The sequence below is a fragment of the Emydura macquarii genome, unplaced genomic scaffold, assembly GCF_026122565.2.
Source record: "Emydura macquarii macquarii isolate MOO-44397 ecotype Brisbane River unplaced genomic scaffold, CSIRO-AGI_Emac_v2 contig_3220, whole genome shotgun sequence".
Lineage (NCBI taxonomy): Eukaryota > Metazoa > Chordata > Testudines > Chelidae > Emydura > Emydura macquarii.
The window spans coordinates 6,174,689-6,188,610 of NW_027133357.1; the positions used below are offsets into that span (position 1 = coordinate 6,174,689).

The 13,922-nt window shown below is 45.2% G+C and overlaps 1 protein-coding gene across 1 annotated transcript in view; it reads right to left on the reverse strand.

Annotated features, from left to right (window-relative positions):
• BLTP3A (bridge-like lipid transfer protein family member 3A) overlaps positions 1-13,922 on the reverse strand; it is a 47,830-nt gene that overhangs the window by 19,873 nt on the left and 14,035 nt on the right. Inside the window, exons 2-8 of the mRNA XM_067531439.1 lie at positions 8,436-8,598; positions 7,105-7,143; positions 5,655-5,746; positions 4,201-4,390; positions 3,529-3,669; positions 2,608-2,778; positions 741-918 (exon numbers count right to left, since the gene is read on the reverse strand). Coding sequence (XP_067387540.1) covers positions 741-918; positions 2,608-2,778; positions 3,529-3,669; positions 4,201-4,390; positions 5,655-5,746; positions 7,105-7,143; positions 8,436-8,598 — 974 coding nt within the window. The remainder of the gene's footprint in view (positions 1-740; positions 919-2,607; positions 2,779-3,528; positions 3,670-4,200; positions 4,391-5,654; positions 5,747-7,104; positions 7,144-8,435; positions 8,599-13,922) is intronic.

A 13,922-nucleotide genomic window follows, 5' to 3' on the forward strand; every position in this document is an offset into this window, starting at 1 on the left:
ACTGGAGCAAGTTCAGAGAAAAGCAACAATAATGACTAGAGAGCACTGAATTGTGAGAAAAGATTTACAGAAATAAATATCTAGAACTTGGCTAAGGGACAACTAGGATTGTGGGGAGAGCAGGAGACTGGAAGAGGGGCACATGCTACTTCAAAAGGGAGAGAAGGGAATCATGCAGTATGACCCACTGGATATAACTAGGAGGAATGGGATTAAAAGCAAGAAAGGCTGATTTTAAACTGAATTATTGGGAAAGCCCTCCTGGCAGAGAGATCTGATAGACTGGGGAGTGGTCTTGCAAGGAAAGTGGGGAAGCCCCATTGCCTAGCCCATTTAAAATTAAGCTAACTAAATTGCCAGAAAATATACGGTAAGGAACAATCCCATAGCGACCAAGTGGGGTGACCTATTAGACCATATAATCTACCCCTTCGGTTGGTGACAAATTGTTCCCTCTTGTGTATTCTCCAGTGCTTTGTCCAAGCCAGTGATAGGACTTCCACTCGTTCCCCTAGGATGCTTCCCTACACATGCAAGAAAGGTCTCCTGGTACACAGCACAGCGTCAACCCACTAAGGCTGTTCCACTGACACCTGCCTCATTGTGAAATGCTAACACAGAACAAAGAAGTGCACAATTACATGCATGTACTCATGCGAGAAAGAAGGATCCCCCTCCCCACAATCTGGTTAATTTCTTTCTCCTCCAGGCTCTCTGTAGTGCTGCTCTTAGTCAGGTACCTGACTCCCGGGTGTGGCTGTCATCACAGATGTGGAGGTCCAGACGGGAGATGAACAGGTGGTAGGAAGACTCTTTCATGTCATGCTTCTCGAAGTATTGGCTGATGCTGCTTGCATTCAGGGGGCTTCCGAATGGCTGGGACCAGGACTGCTGGGCAGTAGGAGCAGGTGGTGTGATCTAGAATACACAGAAATATGTTCTGCAGGTACCAGTACATCATCAAGGGAAAATAGGGAAGCAGATTCTAATGCAATGGAAACATCCTATGTTTACACCCCATAGCTTAATAGCGCTCCTCAAATGAAAGGTTTTTGACCAGTGGTTCTACACAACACATATAAGGAAAGAGCCAAACATAACTGAACACCTAGAACTTCTGGTTATCAATTTGATCTTAAGCTTCCATTTCTGCAGAGACAGACTTTGCAAAACTTAAAGCTGTTGCAGTTCATCAACTGATTTATAACAAGCGGAGGCGGTAAGGTCGAGTGGACAGAGCACCAAACTGGGAGTCAAGAAACCTGAGTTCTATTCTAAATTCTGCTGTGTGAGCTTGGGCAAGTCTCCATGCCTCAGTTTCCTAATCTCTAAAATGGGACTAATGTGCTCACTCATCTTTGGAAAGTGCTTTGAAATCTATGGATGAAAAGGGCTGTATCAGCATTATTATTTAAACTCCTCTTGTCCTTCGCTCATCACACTGCTTGCAAAAAAACCCTTCTCTTCTCCAGTTCCTACTATCTGGAGAAACATCCCTCTTCTCACCGTATGTGCTCTGGCTCTTTGCAAATCTCTGCTGAAAACGTCTCACCTTGTACCGCTTACTTTCATTTTTCCTCTGCAACAGTTATTTAAACATATCTCTATTATTTAACGCTGCAGAGCATTTTGCAAACTTTAAAAAAAAACATTTGGAAGGGTAATCCAGGGGAGGGAAAGTTCAAGGGCTAACGATGGAAGGAGAACACGAGAAACAGCTGGTGAGAGGTTTTGAAATGCCAACGAGCTTTGTGTGCTTCAAACAAACAATACAAACATCTCTGAGCATTGTGAGCCTCCTCCCAGGATACTGGGAGAAAAAAATAAGGACCCTGAAATGGGCTGATTGTGTTCTCCCCTGAGCATCCCGGAACATGATAATTTTTATAGCGTTGGAGTGCCCCCCCCCATGTAGATTTTTATTTTGAGAAAGACAGTAGGAGACAGGAACTACCTCGCAGAGGCCAAAGAGAATATTTCCAGGGTATGTTAATTATCTATTATTACCCAACCAATATATTTGGGCCCCCTGACACCTTGTGATAGTCCTGCCTAGAGGGTCACAGAATTTTCCATCTCTTTTTTTCCCCCAGACCCATTCTAGCCCATAACCATTTAAAAATGTTAACTTATGCTTTTTGGTGTTGGGTGCAATGCCTTTAGGTCAGTGGTCAACAAAATTTTTGGGTCCCACCCTCCTTCCTTACTCAATCTGTGCCGCCCCGGGAGCCATGGTTGGGAGCAGGGCTGGGGCTGGGAGTAAGGCTGTGGTTGGGGCTGACAGTAGGGTCACAGGTGGGGACGGGATCCGGGGCCGGACCTGCAGCTGGGACCAGGATCCAGGACTGAACCTGCAGCCGGGGCCAGGAGCTGGGTCCAGAGCTGCAGCTGGGGCCGCAGTCAGGGTTGAGAGCTGGGGCCGGGAGCTCACACCTATAAGGAGTGTTGGGAAGCTGCACAGATTACAGCTTTCCTACCTCTTCCCATCATCAGAGAGACCACTGTGCAGCAAGCACCTGTTTGTGTGTGTACAGAGAATCGATGATGCCTTTTTTCATGTTTTTTCCCTTTTCCCAGGATACCCATGGTTAGGTGAGGGCTGCTTACCAGGACAGGTTCTGGTGCTGTACTCTTCCTCTGCTGGGCAGATTTCTCCATGGCTTCACTCAAGGACTCGGCATACTTCATCATGGCTTTCAGCTGAGAGTCTGTCAGCACCCAGAGCAAGTCGTCTAGGAGAAACATCAGCTTAGATGCCACCACGTTGCAATCTTTGGTCTGAGCCAAGCAAAGAGAAAACAGGGAGTTTAACAGAACAATTTTAACCCTACACATTTATTCCTTAGGGGACTTATGGGCTGTAGCAGCTGCAAAATGAACCACTTTAGAAGTCATATGAGAAAAAATAGGGTGGAGGGAAGCCATTCATCTGACGGACAGGTGTCCAGAGTACCCCAATATTATTCACTGGGATCTGTTGTCTCAACTGAGCATCAAGCTAGTCAAGTCTGACTCCACCAAAGGAGGCACGTGCCCAACTGCACTGAAGAAAGGAGGGGAGATGCAGATTTATTCTTTCTAATCAAAACTTCCATCACATTTCCCCTGTACAGCTTCTCCACCGTAATTCAATTAAGCCTGCTAGTGATTTAAGTGCTCAGTAAAAGAGGGCATAGCACACTTTTACATGAATGTGACAGAGGATTACTTCACCCACTTGCCCTCCTGCATGCATTCCTGAACTAAGAAATGAGCTGTTCTGAGTACACAAGGTAAGAGCACAGCATGTATCTCACCAAAACCACAGAGCAATATAGCATCTAGGGCTCTGCTTTTTGGAGAAAAAGCACAAGTGTTAAGAAGCATGTGAGGGAATATGCATCATCTCCACACACAGGAATAACTATCTCTCTCTGTGCTGCTTCTCAGTTCTGAGATTCAACTTAGTAAGGATGTTATTCCTGATCGGGGAGATACAATCAGGGCTTTACCATGCAACTCGCTTCTGCTATCAGTGGAGATACTCACCCTTCTCTTGAGAGAAATTTGGATCCTGCCCTGATTGGTAATGAGTCTCAGAGGAGTGGTAATGGGATCCTGATCACCATTGTCAGTGGCATCTGCCTCTATCCGAAGTGTCTGCCAATTGAGCTCTTTAAATGTCAAAACCTTCCCAGAGGGAGAAAGAGAGGGAGACAACAGGAAAATGCTGAGAATTTCACCAACTTCAAGACTCTAAAAATAGATACATTACATGGTAGCGGCACATAGGCTAGAAAATAAACAGATATAGAAGTGGGGAAGGAAGAGAGACACACACAGCATCTTTCTTCGAGGATCCCAGTAGGAAATGGAGGAGCTGCCCTGGGAAAAAGAGAGTCCTTCCTCTACCATGCAATCACAGCAGATTGCAATGGAGCTCACAGCTTCTCCAGTTTTTCATTCTCCCAGTAAGGAGATGCTATAAGGAAGTGAGATATAAGAACTGACTATGGAAGAGTTCACTCTAGTTCCAGCAGTGGATGTTGTAAACAGTGCTACAGAGGTCACTGGGGTTCCTTAGAGCCATCCACACCAAGACCACATGTGAGAATTCAGAGACAATGCGCCAAAGCCCCAAATCTGCCAGACCCTTCAGGAACCATGGACAAGATCTAACGCCCTCGTATGTTGCATTTGCCAATGCAGAGAGAGTCTTACCTCTCCTCTATGAGAATCAGTGATGCGGGTGAAGCGCAGGTCGCTCTGCTGCCAGTTGGGGTTCACACTGTATCCTTGGAGCTGCCACAGTTCAAAAGAGGCGTGGAAGGCCTTGGAGTGAATCTTGATGGTGATGGAATTGACAACAATGAACATCCCCTCCACAACCTTCTCAGCAAAGCCATACTCACTGTAAAGAGAAGAACCCTCAAAATCATCATTCTACAATAAAAGGCCCTGGTTCAGGCTGACCCAGTGGTAGCAAACGACTGTCACAAAGGAGATCCAAGGTTCAGAAGCAGCCTGGTTCCACAAAGATGGGCTACATCCAGGAAAAGTGCCATCACCCATGCTCTAAGGCACCCCTATTCCATAGATCAGCCTCAACCGTGGTCGCAACTGAGTGTTCAAAACCATCATCGTGGTAGCCATGAACACAGGAAGAAGAGTAGATGGAGCAATGGGTGGGCAAGAGGGTGCAGTGCACATGGAACCTGAAGTTCAACTCCTGGAGTCAGCCTCTCACTCCCAAGGCCAGAGATAGAAATATCTATTCTGAAATGCTCCTGTCCCACACAACACTCCAGCAAGCACTGCTAGCTGATTCAGAGACACAAGAATGTTACCATAGCAGCAAAGGAATATGCAGCACAGTACAATGGGTAGAATGTGTTGAATCTGTAAAAGCTTCTGGGGCAGAGCCTCAGCAGGTTTGTAATGTCGTAGCTCTGTCAATGGACTTCCCAAAAAGATGGAAGTTCAATAGCCCAGTCAGGCACAATACAGTACAGAGTGAACATAGGGCAAGAAAGTCTTTATAATGGGAATGATTTGTGAGACAGGAGAGTCTTTGGAAAGTTTCTGAGAGAGGAGAGGCAAGGGGCTTGGCAACTGGTTACTTGTTTCTAGTCCAGAGGGCAAGATGAAAGAAGGAGCTGTGTTAAGATGGGCTAAAGGAGCAGTCAGGAGAGAAGCTTGGGTGGGGTGCTGGGAAATGTGATGGAGCATAGCCAGAGGAGAAGAACACAGGTGCAGGCCAGGTAGGAGTTTCAGTGAGGTTTTGGAAGCAAGGAGAAGATTTAGGTATCTGCCAAAGATGAGGGAAATCAATGCAGATGTTCAGGAAGTGGGAAAGAGAGACTTTGCCAGAGGAGCAGGAAAGGATGGGCTGCAATTAAGGAATCCTATCCACTGCTTCCTAACCAGAGGCTGGAAGCTGCAAGGCAAAGCCTCTAGGGAATGTGGCTTAAAGGAGCTGGGGGTTCTTAAGGATCTAGCCTAGCTCACCCCTGGCCAGCTGTACAGACTTCTGCCAACCCTGTCCCCATTTCAAAGTTGAAAAGGTTGGAAGAAAACAATTCCTCTTTTTTATTGCAAGGCTCCTTCATTGTTCAGGAGGGACAATACAGATAATACAGTGTCAAAAACTAACTATAGAGTTAGGGGATGCCAACCTTTGACCTGCAGCAAGAGCAATGGGAGACTGTCCATTGGGTGGCCGAGGCTCTTCACATGTTCGCATCTCCACCTCCACCTTATCCAGGTACTGCAAACACAGCAAGGAAGAAGTAAGCAGGATATTAAGAGTCAGGATGAGCATTATGGCCCTAGGTTTGAAACACATAGGGGGTCCCTGGAACTGCAGGGTCAAATGCCAAGAAGGTGGACTCCATCCTCCATCGTTCTCAGGGAATTCACTGTGTGTGGGTGGGTGTTTCAAATGAGACCTTAAAAACCAAGATCCCATCTGCTCTGCATGGACACAAACTCTCACACAGTGCTTTTCATAAAAATAAGGGGTTTGCTTGAGCATTCTTGATTAAAGTATCTATCTTTCTCCCCATTTCCATTCTGCCCCCGACTGATGTCCTCCACTCCCATGCAGCACTGCTGCTGATTCCAGTCATACCCATTTGCCTGCATCCCCTGTGCAATCTGCTCAGAGATGTTCACATTCTTACAGCTGGTCTGTGGCTGTGTTGTTTCAGCATCTTCTCCCCTTAGGCCCAAGAGAACCAATACATCCCCATCTACTCCAGGCAGGAACTGGCATGGTTAGTTGGGCAGTTGCACGAAACAAGGATGAACTGCTAGGTGTGCTCATCAAGGTGGGCGCTCAGAAAAAGGCATTTAAAAAAACCACACTGAAAGGGTTTCAAGGGTGGGGTGTGGCTTCCGGTCTCTGTGAGTTGAGTTTAAAGTTGTGACCAGAGCAGTCACTGTCACAGAGAATGGGGCATTGTGGGATAGCTGCTGGAGGACTGTTTGGGTCAACACAGGTCATGCAATGTTTATGTTTGCACTGCATTGACTTCAGTAGGTCAACAATGGCTCTATGCAGGTCGGGGAGGTGGTTTTACTGCATGACTAATGGGGTGCTTATATCAGCTGAAGACAAATATGAGCATAGACACACACACAAATAGGTCGACACAAGGCAACTTACATCAACCTAATTTTGTAATGTAGACCAGGCTGCTGCATTTCAGTGCTAATATACACACAATCTGCAAAGTACTTTGAGATCCATTGAGAAAAATCTATCATTGATTTCACATCTGCTTGTAGAGAAACACTTTTATTATACATGTCAGAGCAAGCGTAGCACTCTGGGGCCTGTGGGAATGTCACCTGGGCAATTCTCACCATATCCCAGGAAGAAGTTGAGTAACCCTGGTGAACAGTATAACAGCTAACCACAGGACAGCACGGCTGCCTCAGAAGAGGCCTTAGGATCCGTCTACACGCTTCTGTGCAATTGGCTGGATTTGATCAGCAGCTGAGATGTTATGCCACAAAATCTTCAACACCTCCACCAGTAAGAACCAACCGTCCCTTTGCAGGAACAATCCCTGAGCTAAGATTTATTACAAAGAGGGAAGAAGATTAAAACAAAAACATTACCAGACAAATCGGGTGCGTCTTCAGTTTCGTCCACTGGATCTGTAAAGACAGAGCTCGAGTTGCAGAAGGTGCCTCAGTAGGAGCAAGTTTGACCAATTTCAGGGACACACAGTCGAGCCCCCCCCGAGATGAATTCACTTAAAGTCCTGCTTTGCTCTGAGAGTTGAGCACATAAAAATAGCACTTGTGACGATCCAGGTTCACTGTGTCTCACTGACTCCAGATCAAATAGGCTCCCACAGACAACTGAAAAGATGTTCAAACAACCAGCTGTGTAAAGCCCAATTTGGCTTTTGTATCTTAGGCTGAGTCTTTTCCTTCTTATGCATCATTACCAGTAATATGTGCTCTTCAGACCAAATTCTGATTTCACTTATGAATGAGCAACTCTGTTGTCTTTAATAGGTTTGCAATCAATTAATTGATGCTGTAAGTGGAATTTAGTTAACAATTCTGTAGACTATGCTCAAACCTGAATACAATCCATTTTACTCCTACTGAGCAGTATTTGCTCTGCAGTTCTAGGAGGAGCAAGAACTAATGTTTGTTACTAAATTGAGCAGATCCAATTCTGAACACACACATGGAGCAACTGAGATGAGTAAAAGGAGGTCATTTTTACAGTCATTTGGCAGAGCAGAACCACACTTTCACAGAAAGTCTTTTCTGTATGTTAAACGCTTTTGCATTAATTTAATGCAACTGTGCCTAATATCAACTGAGGTTAAACAAACAACTTTTCATTTAATGTTAACTTAAAAAATCCATTTCTTGATCCAAAAACAGTTGGAACAAGATTTTCAAGATGAAGAAGCCCCCTTCTCCATGCAGAAGTGCACCTGTGACTGCACATGCAATTACTGCGATTATACGAGCAGGATGGGTAATTGTGGGTGCAGGGGCTGGTAAGGTTCCTAGCAAGTCATTTTTCTCATGCTTTTACGCAATTTGCACATTATTTCTGAAGTCTCCATTGCTGAAAATGTGACCTTTAAATAATAGTTACTGCACAGAACCTCACAGCACAAGCAGGTCTTCAAAGAATTTCAATCTACGTTTATTAAAATTTTACATTTGTGTTTTCAGTCCAGTGTGGGGTCTGTGTGAAGAGCCAGGGCAACCCGCGATGGCTATTTCACTATTTTAGCATTAAAGAATTAGTTAGGGGCAGAGAGAAGGGGCAGGATATGCTTTGGCTGCCACAGTTTCATTTTCAGCTTGAAGAAGCTGACATCCCTTAACAAAAACCTCAGATAACGTCAAATGCAGACTGACATTAAGTGGGCTGCATTGTGTTTGGAGGACACCATTAGTGCAGCATCTCAACTCACCCGGATGGAAGCCTTGTTACAGTAGACCCGAGTGATAGCTAGCCAGGTGGGCAGCTCCAACACATTCTGCAGCACTTCTTCATCCAGTTCCAGGTTGGTCAGCTGCCCCTCACCTTTCAGTGTGCTCAGGTTGATTTTGTCCGGAGAGAGATTCTTAGTAAACCTGTGAAGAAGAAGAGTTAAGAAGCAATATGACAACAACTTCCAAATGTGCCTGCTGAGAATAGAGGAGGATTATTTATTTTGACGGTAAATACCTCCCCTGTTGCTTTGCAAAGCACCTCACGCACTCAGGGGACTAGAGAGAGAGAGGGAATAATAGGGACACCATAACGCCACACTGGGCAGACCATTGCATAGTGCATTGTATGCCAATTTCGCAGTGCCTAGTTAGGTCCTGAGCCAACTCCCATTGACTTCAATGGCAACTGGGTCAGGTCCCTAAAATGGGATAAGTGCACTCTTCACCTAAGTACTATGAAGATTTGTCCACAAAAAATACCTGAGAGAGAGAGAGAGAAGCGAAGCAGTTTGGGTCCAATATTTCCTTTTCTTTTTATATAATAAAGCATAATAAGAAGGGAGGTCACAACCATTATCAGATAACCCATCCCACAGAATAACCTTCATTAAGCTTGAACTGAGGTTGCAAGAACATAGCCAAAACTAAATGGGGAAAAATAGAAAATTATAGTTTAAAATATAGAGGTGGGAAGACAAGGCTGTTAGGTATAACTTTGAATTTCTTGCCTTTGATTATATGGAAGAGGGCAGAGTTAAAGCCACCTCCAAAAAAGGTCTTCACCCTAGGCATCCTTCATATAAGCCAGACACATATCTGCAACAAGTATTCCAATATCACAGCTAGCTGACAGTTAAACCCTGGGTACCTGGGCAGCTCAGCAAAGAAGTTTGGTGTGTGTCTGTAAGGCCCATATAGTTTGGCATTTGATTTGATTTAAAACATTTAAAGAGAATTTGAGCAATTTAAAAATTACCCTCCAGCAATGGAAACCCGGAAATTAATATAACTGCATTAGGACACAAAGAAAAATGAAACTGACTAGAAACGACTGCAACTGGACAATAGTTTCACTGTTCAAGATAAGTGACCTGCAAAAACAACATTAAGAAACATATAGCATCAACGATGGAGAGAGATTAGATCAGTTCACTGATCTCTGATATTACTGTCACAGGGAAGTAAAGCATTTTAAATAAATGATTTTATCTGTCTCTTTAAATACTAGTCTCACAGCCGAACCCATTCCAGCACCTCAGTAGTGAAGCTGGCTCATGCTCACCAGTGTACTGAGCTAAGAAACAGGGATATAGGTGGTCAGTGAAACAGAGCACATACACGCAACATAACCCTTCACTTTGCTTCCCACAGATCAACTCAGCCACTTCCTGCTTTCCTTCTGGCTACCATCAGCTGCTGATTTCTCCTGTCTCAATTTCCCCCCACCAAGAGGCTTTGCCGTTTCCAGATCAGCTGTATGTACCCTGTTGTCTTCAAATTCCATTTGTGCCCCAGGTTTGTGTCTGATGGATAAGAACAATTAGATTAAGGGCACATAAGAGAGATGCAAAGGATTCTGGGGGCAAATCTGAAAGCACATAGCTGATCTGGAAACACCCAGGATCCTTTCGAAAGAGTAATCAGGACAATTAGGGCAAGCAACAATCTAGGAAGAAGGTAATGGTGAGCTGCAGAGAACTCTGCATCAGCAGAATGAGCACGAATTGCAGCAGGATGCAGGATTTTTCTTTTTCCCATTTGGAATGGTCCTGCCAAAAAGTGGGATACTTGGCAGGCACATGCTGATGCACACAGGGAAGCCAACAAAAATCAGCCATGCTGGATTCAGCTCTGTTAGAAATCTTGGAACAATTTTACATAAGGACGACTCCTTTCCCGCCACCCACTGAAAAGGTTCAGAAAACCCTTGTTCCCCACAATAGTGATTCACCAGGCACATGAGCTTAGAGGAATTCTCTGCTTCCTCTGACCCACCAGGAGTAGTTCAGGGATGGGGGGGAAATCAGATGTTTGACTTGATGTACATACATTCCTGAGTTAGAGAATTTAGGTGACTCTGTGATCCTTCACAAGGTTGTAAGACTTTTCATTCAGATAGTAAGATTGTGGATAAGGTCAATAGAGAGCAGCTTAAAGCTTTCCATGGCTTTGGTCCAGCCAGTTCCCAAAGTCCCATCTACACTGCAACAACTGCAGTACTATACTGAAAGGCCTGGCTGTCCCTTAACACAAAAACATGGTTCAATCTCACAGCATAGATGAGACTGAACCATGTTTTAATTGTGTTACTGAGTCGTGGGTCAGCCCTGCAAAATCCAGAGTTGTGGTGTGTTTCAGGAACATGGTACAATCCCTTCTATGCCAAAAGATAAAGTTAGGATTTGACCATGTTGTAACCAGGTCCCTCAATATGCAGCCAACCAGCCCTGTTTCGAGGCAGAGCCCATTTTGGCCCTGGTAGAGGGGATTATCACACCCAGCTAGAAGAGGTCAGGTGGTTCCTATGAAGGACTGAAAGAGCTCAGTTGAAGAGAGGGCTGGAGGAAGTAGGGTGGCTCTTGAAGTAGAGGGGAGAGGCCTCTGGGCCCCATCAGTCTGTATTGCTCAGAGGAATAGCTTGGTTTTGTGTTAACTTGTGGGTTTGAGGTTTGAATAATAAACTACCCCCTAAAGGAAAGGCTGGAACTAAATTTTGGGCATGGCATCAGTCCTTCCTGGGCTTGGGAGACTGGCCAGCAGCCTAATGTAGACTGGACCCACAACCACAGAGGTTATATTTTCCTTGCCAGTATCTCATTGGGATGTCTGACTCCATCAGTCCCCCTGCTGCACTAAAGGGAATCCAGTGAAAGCCTGCAGCTTGCATAGCGAGACCATAATGCTCTGGGATTCAGAAACGATGGAGATTTTCTGCCAGATGATTTACTCATTACTGAAGCCAGAGCCATTTCACACATTCCGCCATGCTAATTCTAATTCTGCATGGCAGCCCAGCAAGTGGAGGAAAAGAAAGGCCCCATTGTCAGCCAGAGCAGGATTAGATTCACAAGTTAGTCACACACTGCAGTTCTCTCACTGTCCTTTCCCTACACTGGCCTGGCCACGTGTGCTGCCCCATTGTGCCAGGCACAAAGCCAATCCTAAGCAACTATGCCAGCAACTGGGGGTGGAGAGGGGAGGTAATGAAGTTGGGGGCGGAACAGGGGCTAGTTTCATTAATCTCGCTCCACATGAGCATGAGTTGAAGTCTGAAGCTGGCTGAGATGCTAGGATTAGCTGCTGATCAGCCAGTTCAGAATTTCTTCCAGAACAGTTTATTTTTCAAAGTGAACATTATGCCAGGGCAGAATCTGAAGAGAAGAGAGATTGCAGCTATGCATTTCACTACAAATACTTCTATACTATTCTATAGAACTCTTAGGAGCAGCTGGGACTTTGAGCAGCTGTGAGCTTGCCTGCTGCTTGTGTTTCCACACCATTCTCTGCAGTAATGATTTCTACTGGGGAGGAACACATTATGAAACTGCTACAGACTTTAACCTGCCACGTGAGTTTTCTCCTTTCCAGACCTAACAAGCTATTACAAAAACTGTTTGTCTCCTATCAGATGACAGCATAACACATCTGTCATTATCTCAGGCTCACACAGGGAGGCTGTCCTGTTTACTTTAGACAAATATTTCCTCTTTAAACTGGAGGCCACCCTAATATAAAACACACCTGAGAAGGCAGCCAGGATTAACACAGCTTCTCTATCACTATACAGCAAAATCTGATGTTTGTAAAGTCACCTATTCCAGTGTGTGTGGCATTCTACAGGTGACAGGTTCACTGGAGGAGCATAAATAATGACATCTGCAAATTAAGAGAACTAAGGATCTCAATGCGTAATGCCCATCATCTGGTTCATTACTGGGGACTGAGCCAGGGACCTCCAGAGATAAAGCAAGAGCCTCTATGGCTTGAGCTAACTGATCAAATCCTCTAATTGAGAGCTGGAGCCAAGTTATATTCTCTGTGGACTGGGTACAGAGACCAACATAGAACACACACTGACCAGTAGGATTACAAAAGCACTTTGCAGACAGACATTAACTTGCCATTGTAAGGCAGTCAATCAGCCTCATTTTATAGATGGGGAGGATGAGGCCCAGGGAGGTGATGTGGCAGAGCAAGGAACAGAAAACCCAGATCTCCTGACTTCTAGTCCTTAGCACACTTCCTCTGTTATGACATGCTGCTCTCAACTGGTACATTAATTCAGCAGTGTTGGTTATATCACAATACTGCAGTAACGGAACAAATTTCAGACAATCATCAGCATCTGAGCCAGAGGCAGAACTGAAGTCTTCAAACCCAGACACGGATGATGGAGAGAGATACTAACAAAGCTAGATGAATACAAAGCAGATTTTTAATCAAAGCATAGGGCCACAAGGAGTCCTGATGAACTGATATGAAGATGACCAGAATCAATGCTGCAAGATACCATGGAACAGTCCCTGAGGAGCAGTTCAAGTTATCAGCCAAAGTGAATATATGAACTTTAATTTATGGTGCCTATGGAAGGGTGTTTGGGGAAGACTCAGGAAAAAGGGGGAAATGTAAACAGTTACATAAACAGAGGATAGGTCAGTATGATGTCTGCAGCCAAACCTCGTACCATCACGTACAACAGTGTGGAGTTTTGAAGCAGATCTAGGACCTCAGCTCACTGCGTATGTCTAATGTGGCAAGCTGATATCCATGGCATCGTGTCCAGGGTGACAGACTTTAATGCCACAGCATTAAAAATAGCTGTGAAGATGTTCAGGTTTGGGTTGGAGCTCAGGTTTTGAAGCCTAGGCGGGGAGGGGGGGGGAGGGGGCCATAGCCTGAGCTACAATGTCTACACAGCTGTTTTAAGGGCAGTAGTGTGAGCCCAAGTCGGTAGGCTTGTGCTCTGAGACACACTGCCATGCTTGCCATGTAGATGTACCCAATGATACCAAGTGCCACATAGTGGTTTCCAAGGTCCAAGGCAGGCCAATCAGAGAATGTAGCAAGCATCCCCTAACAAGCTGATCCCTACAACTTTAATAGCTGGAGATAGCTCTTTACCTGGCACCAGAAGGCCTGGTGAATCTGAAATACCCCAGGCACCATGGCCAGCTTCATGGCTCACAACACACCTGTCAAGTGTTCAAGCAGCAAGTGAGAGATATTACATCAACACGGGTGGAAAGCAGAGTGGGGGGGATCTAAGTCAGTCTCCAGAATGCTGCAGCTGAGGACACCTGAGGATTCCTCACGCACCAATTAAAAAACTCTGTTCCAAATATTGTACCTGTCTTTGGTGAAGGGAAAAATCTCAGACTTTGCTTAAGAGGTAGCATAAGATTATGCTACAGTAACAAACCAGAATATAACTGTGTGGTCTAGAGGAGAAGGGGATTTCCAGTCAG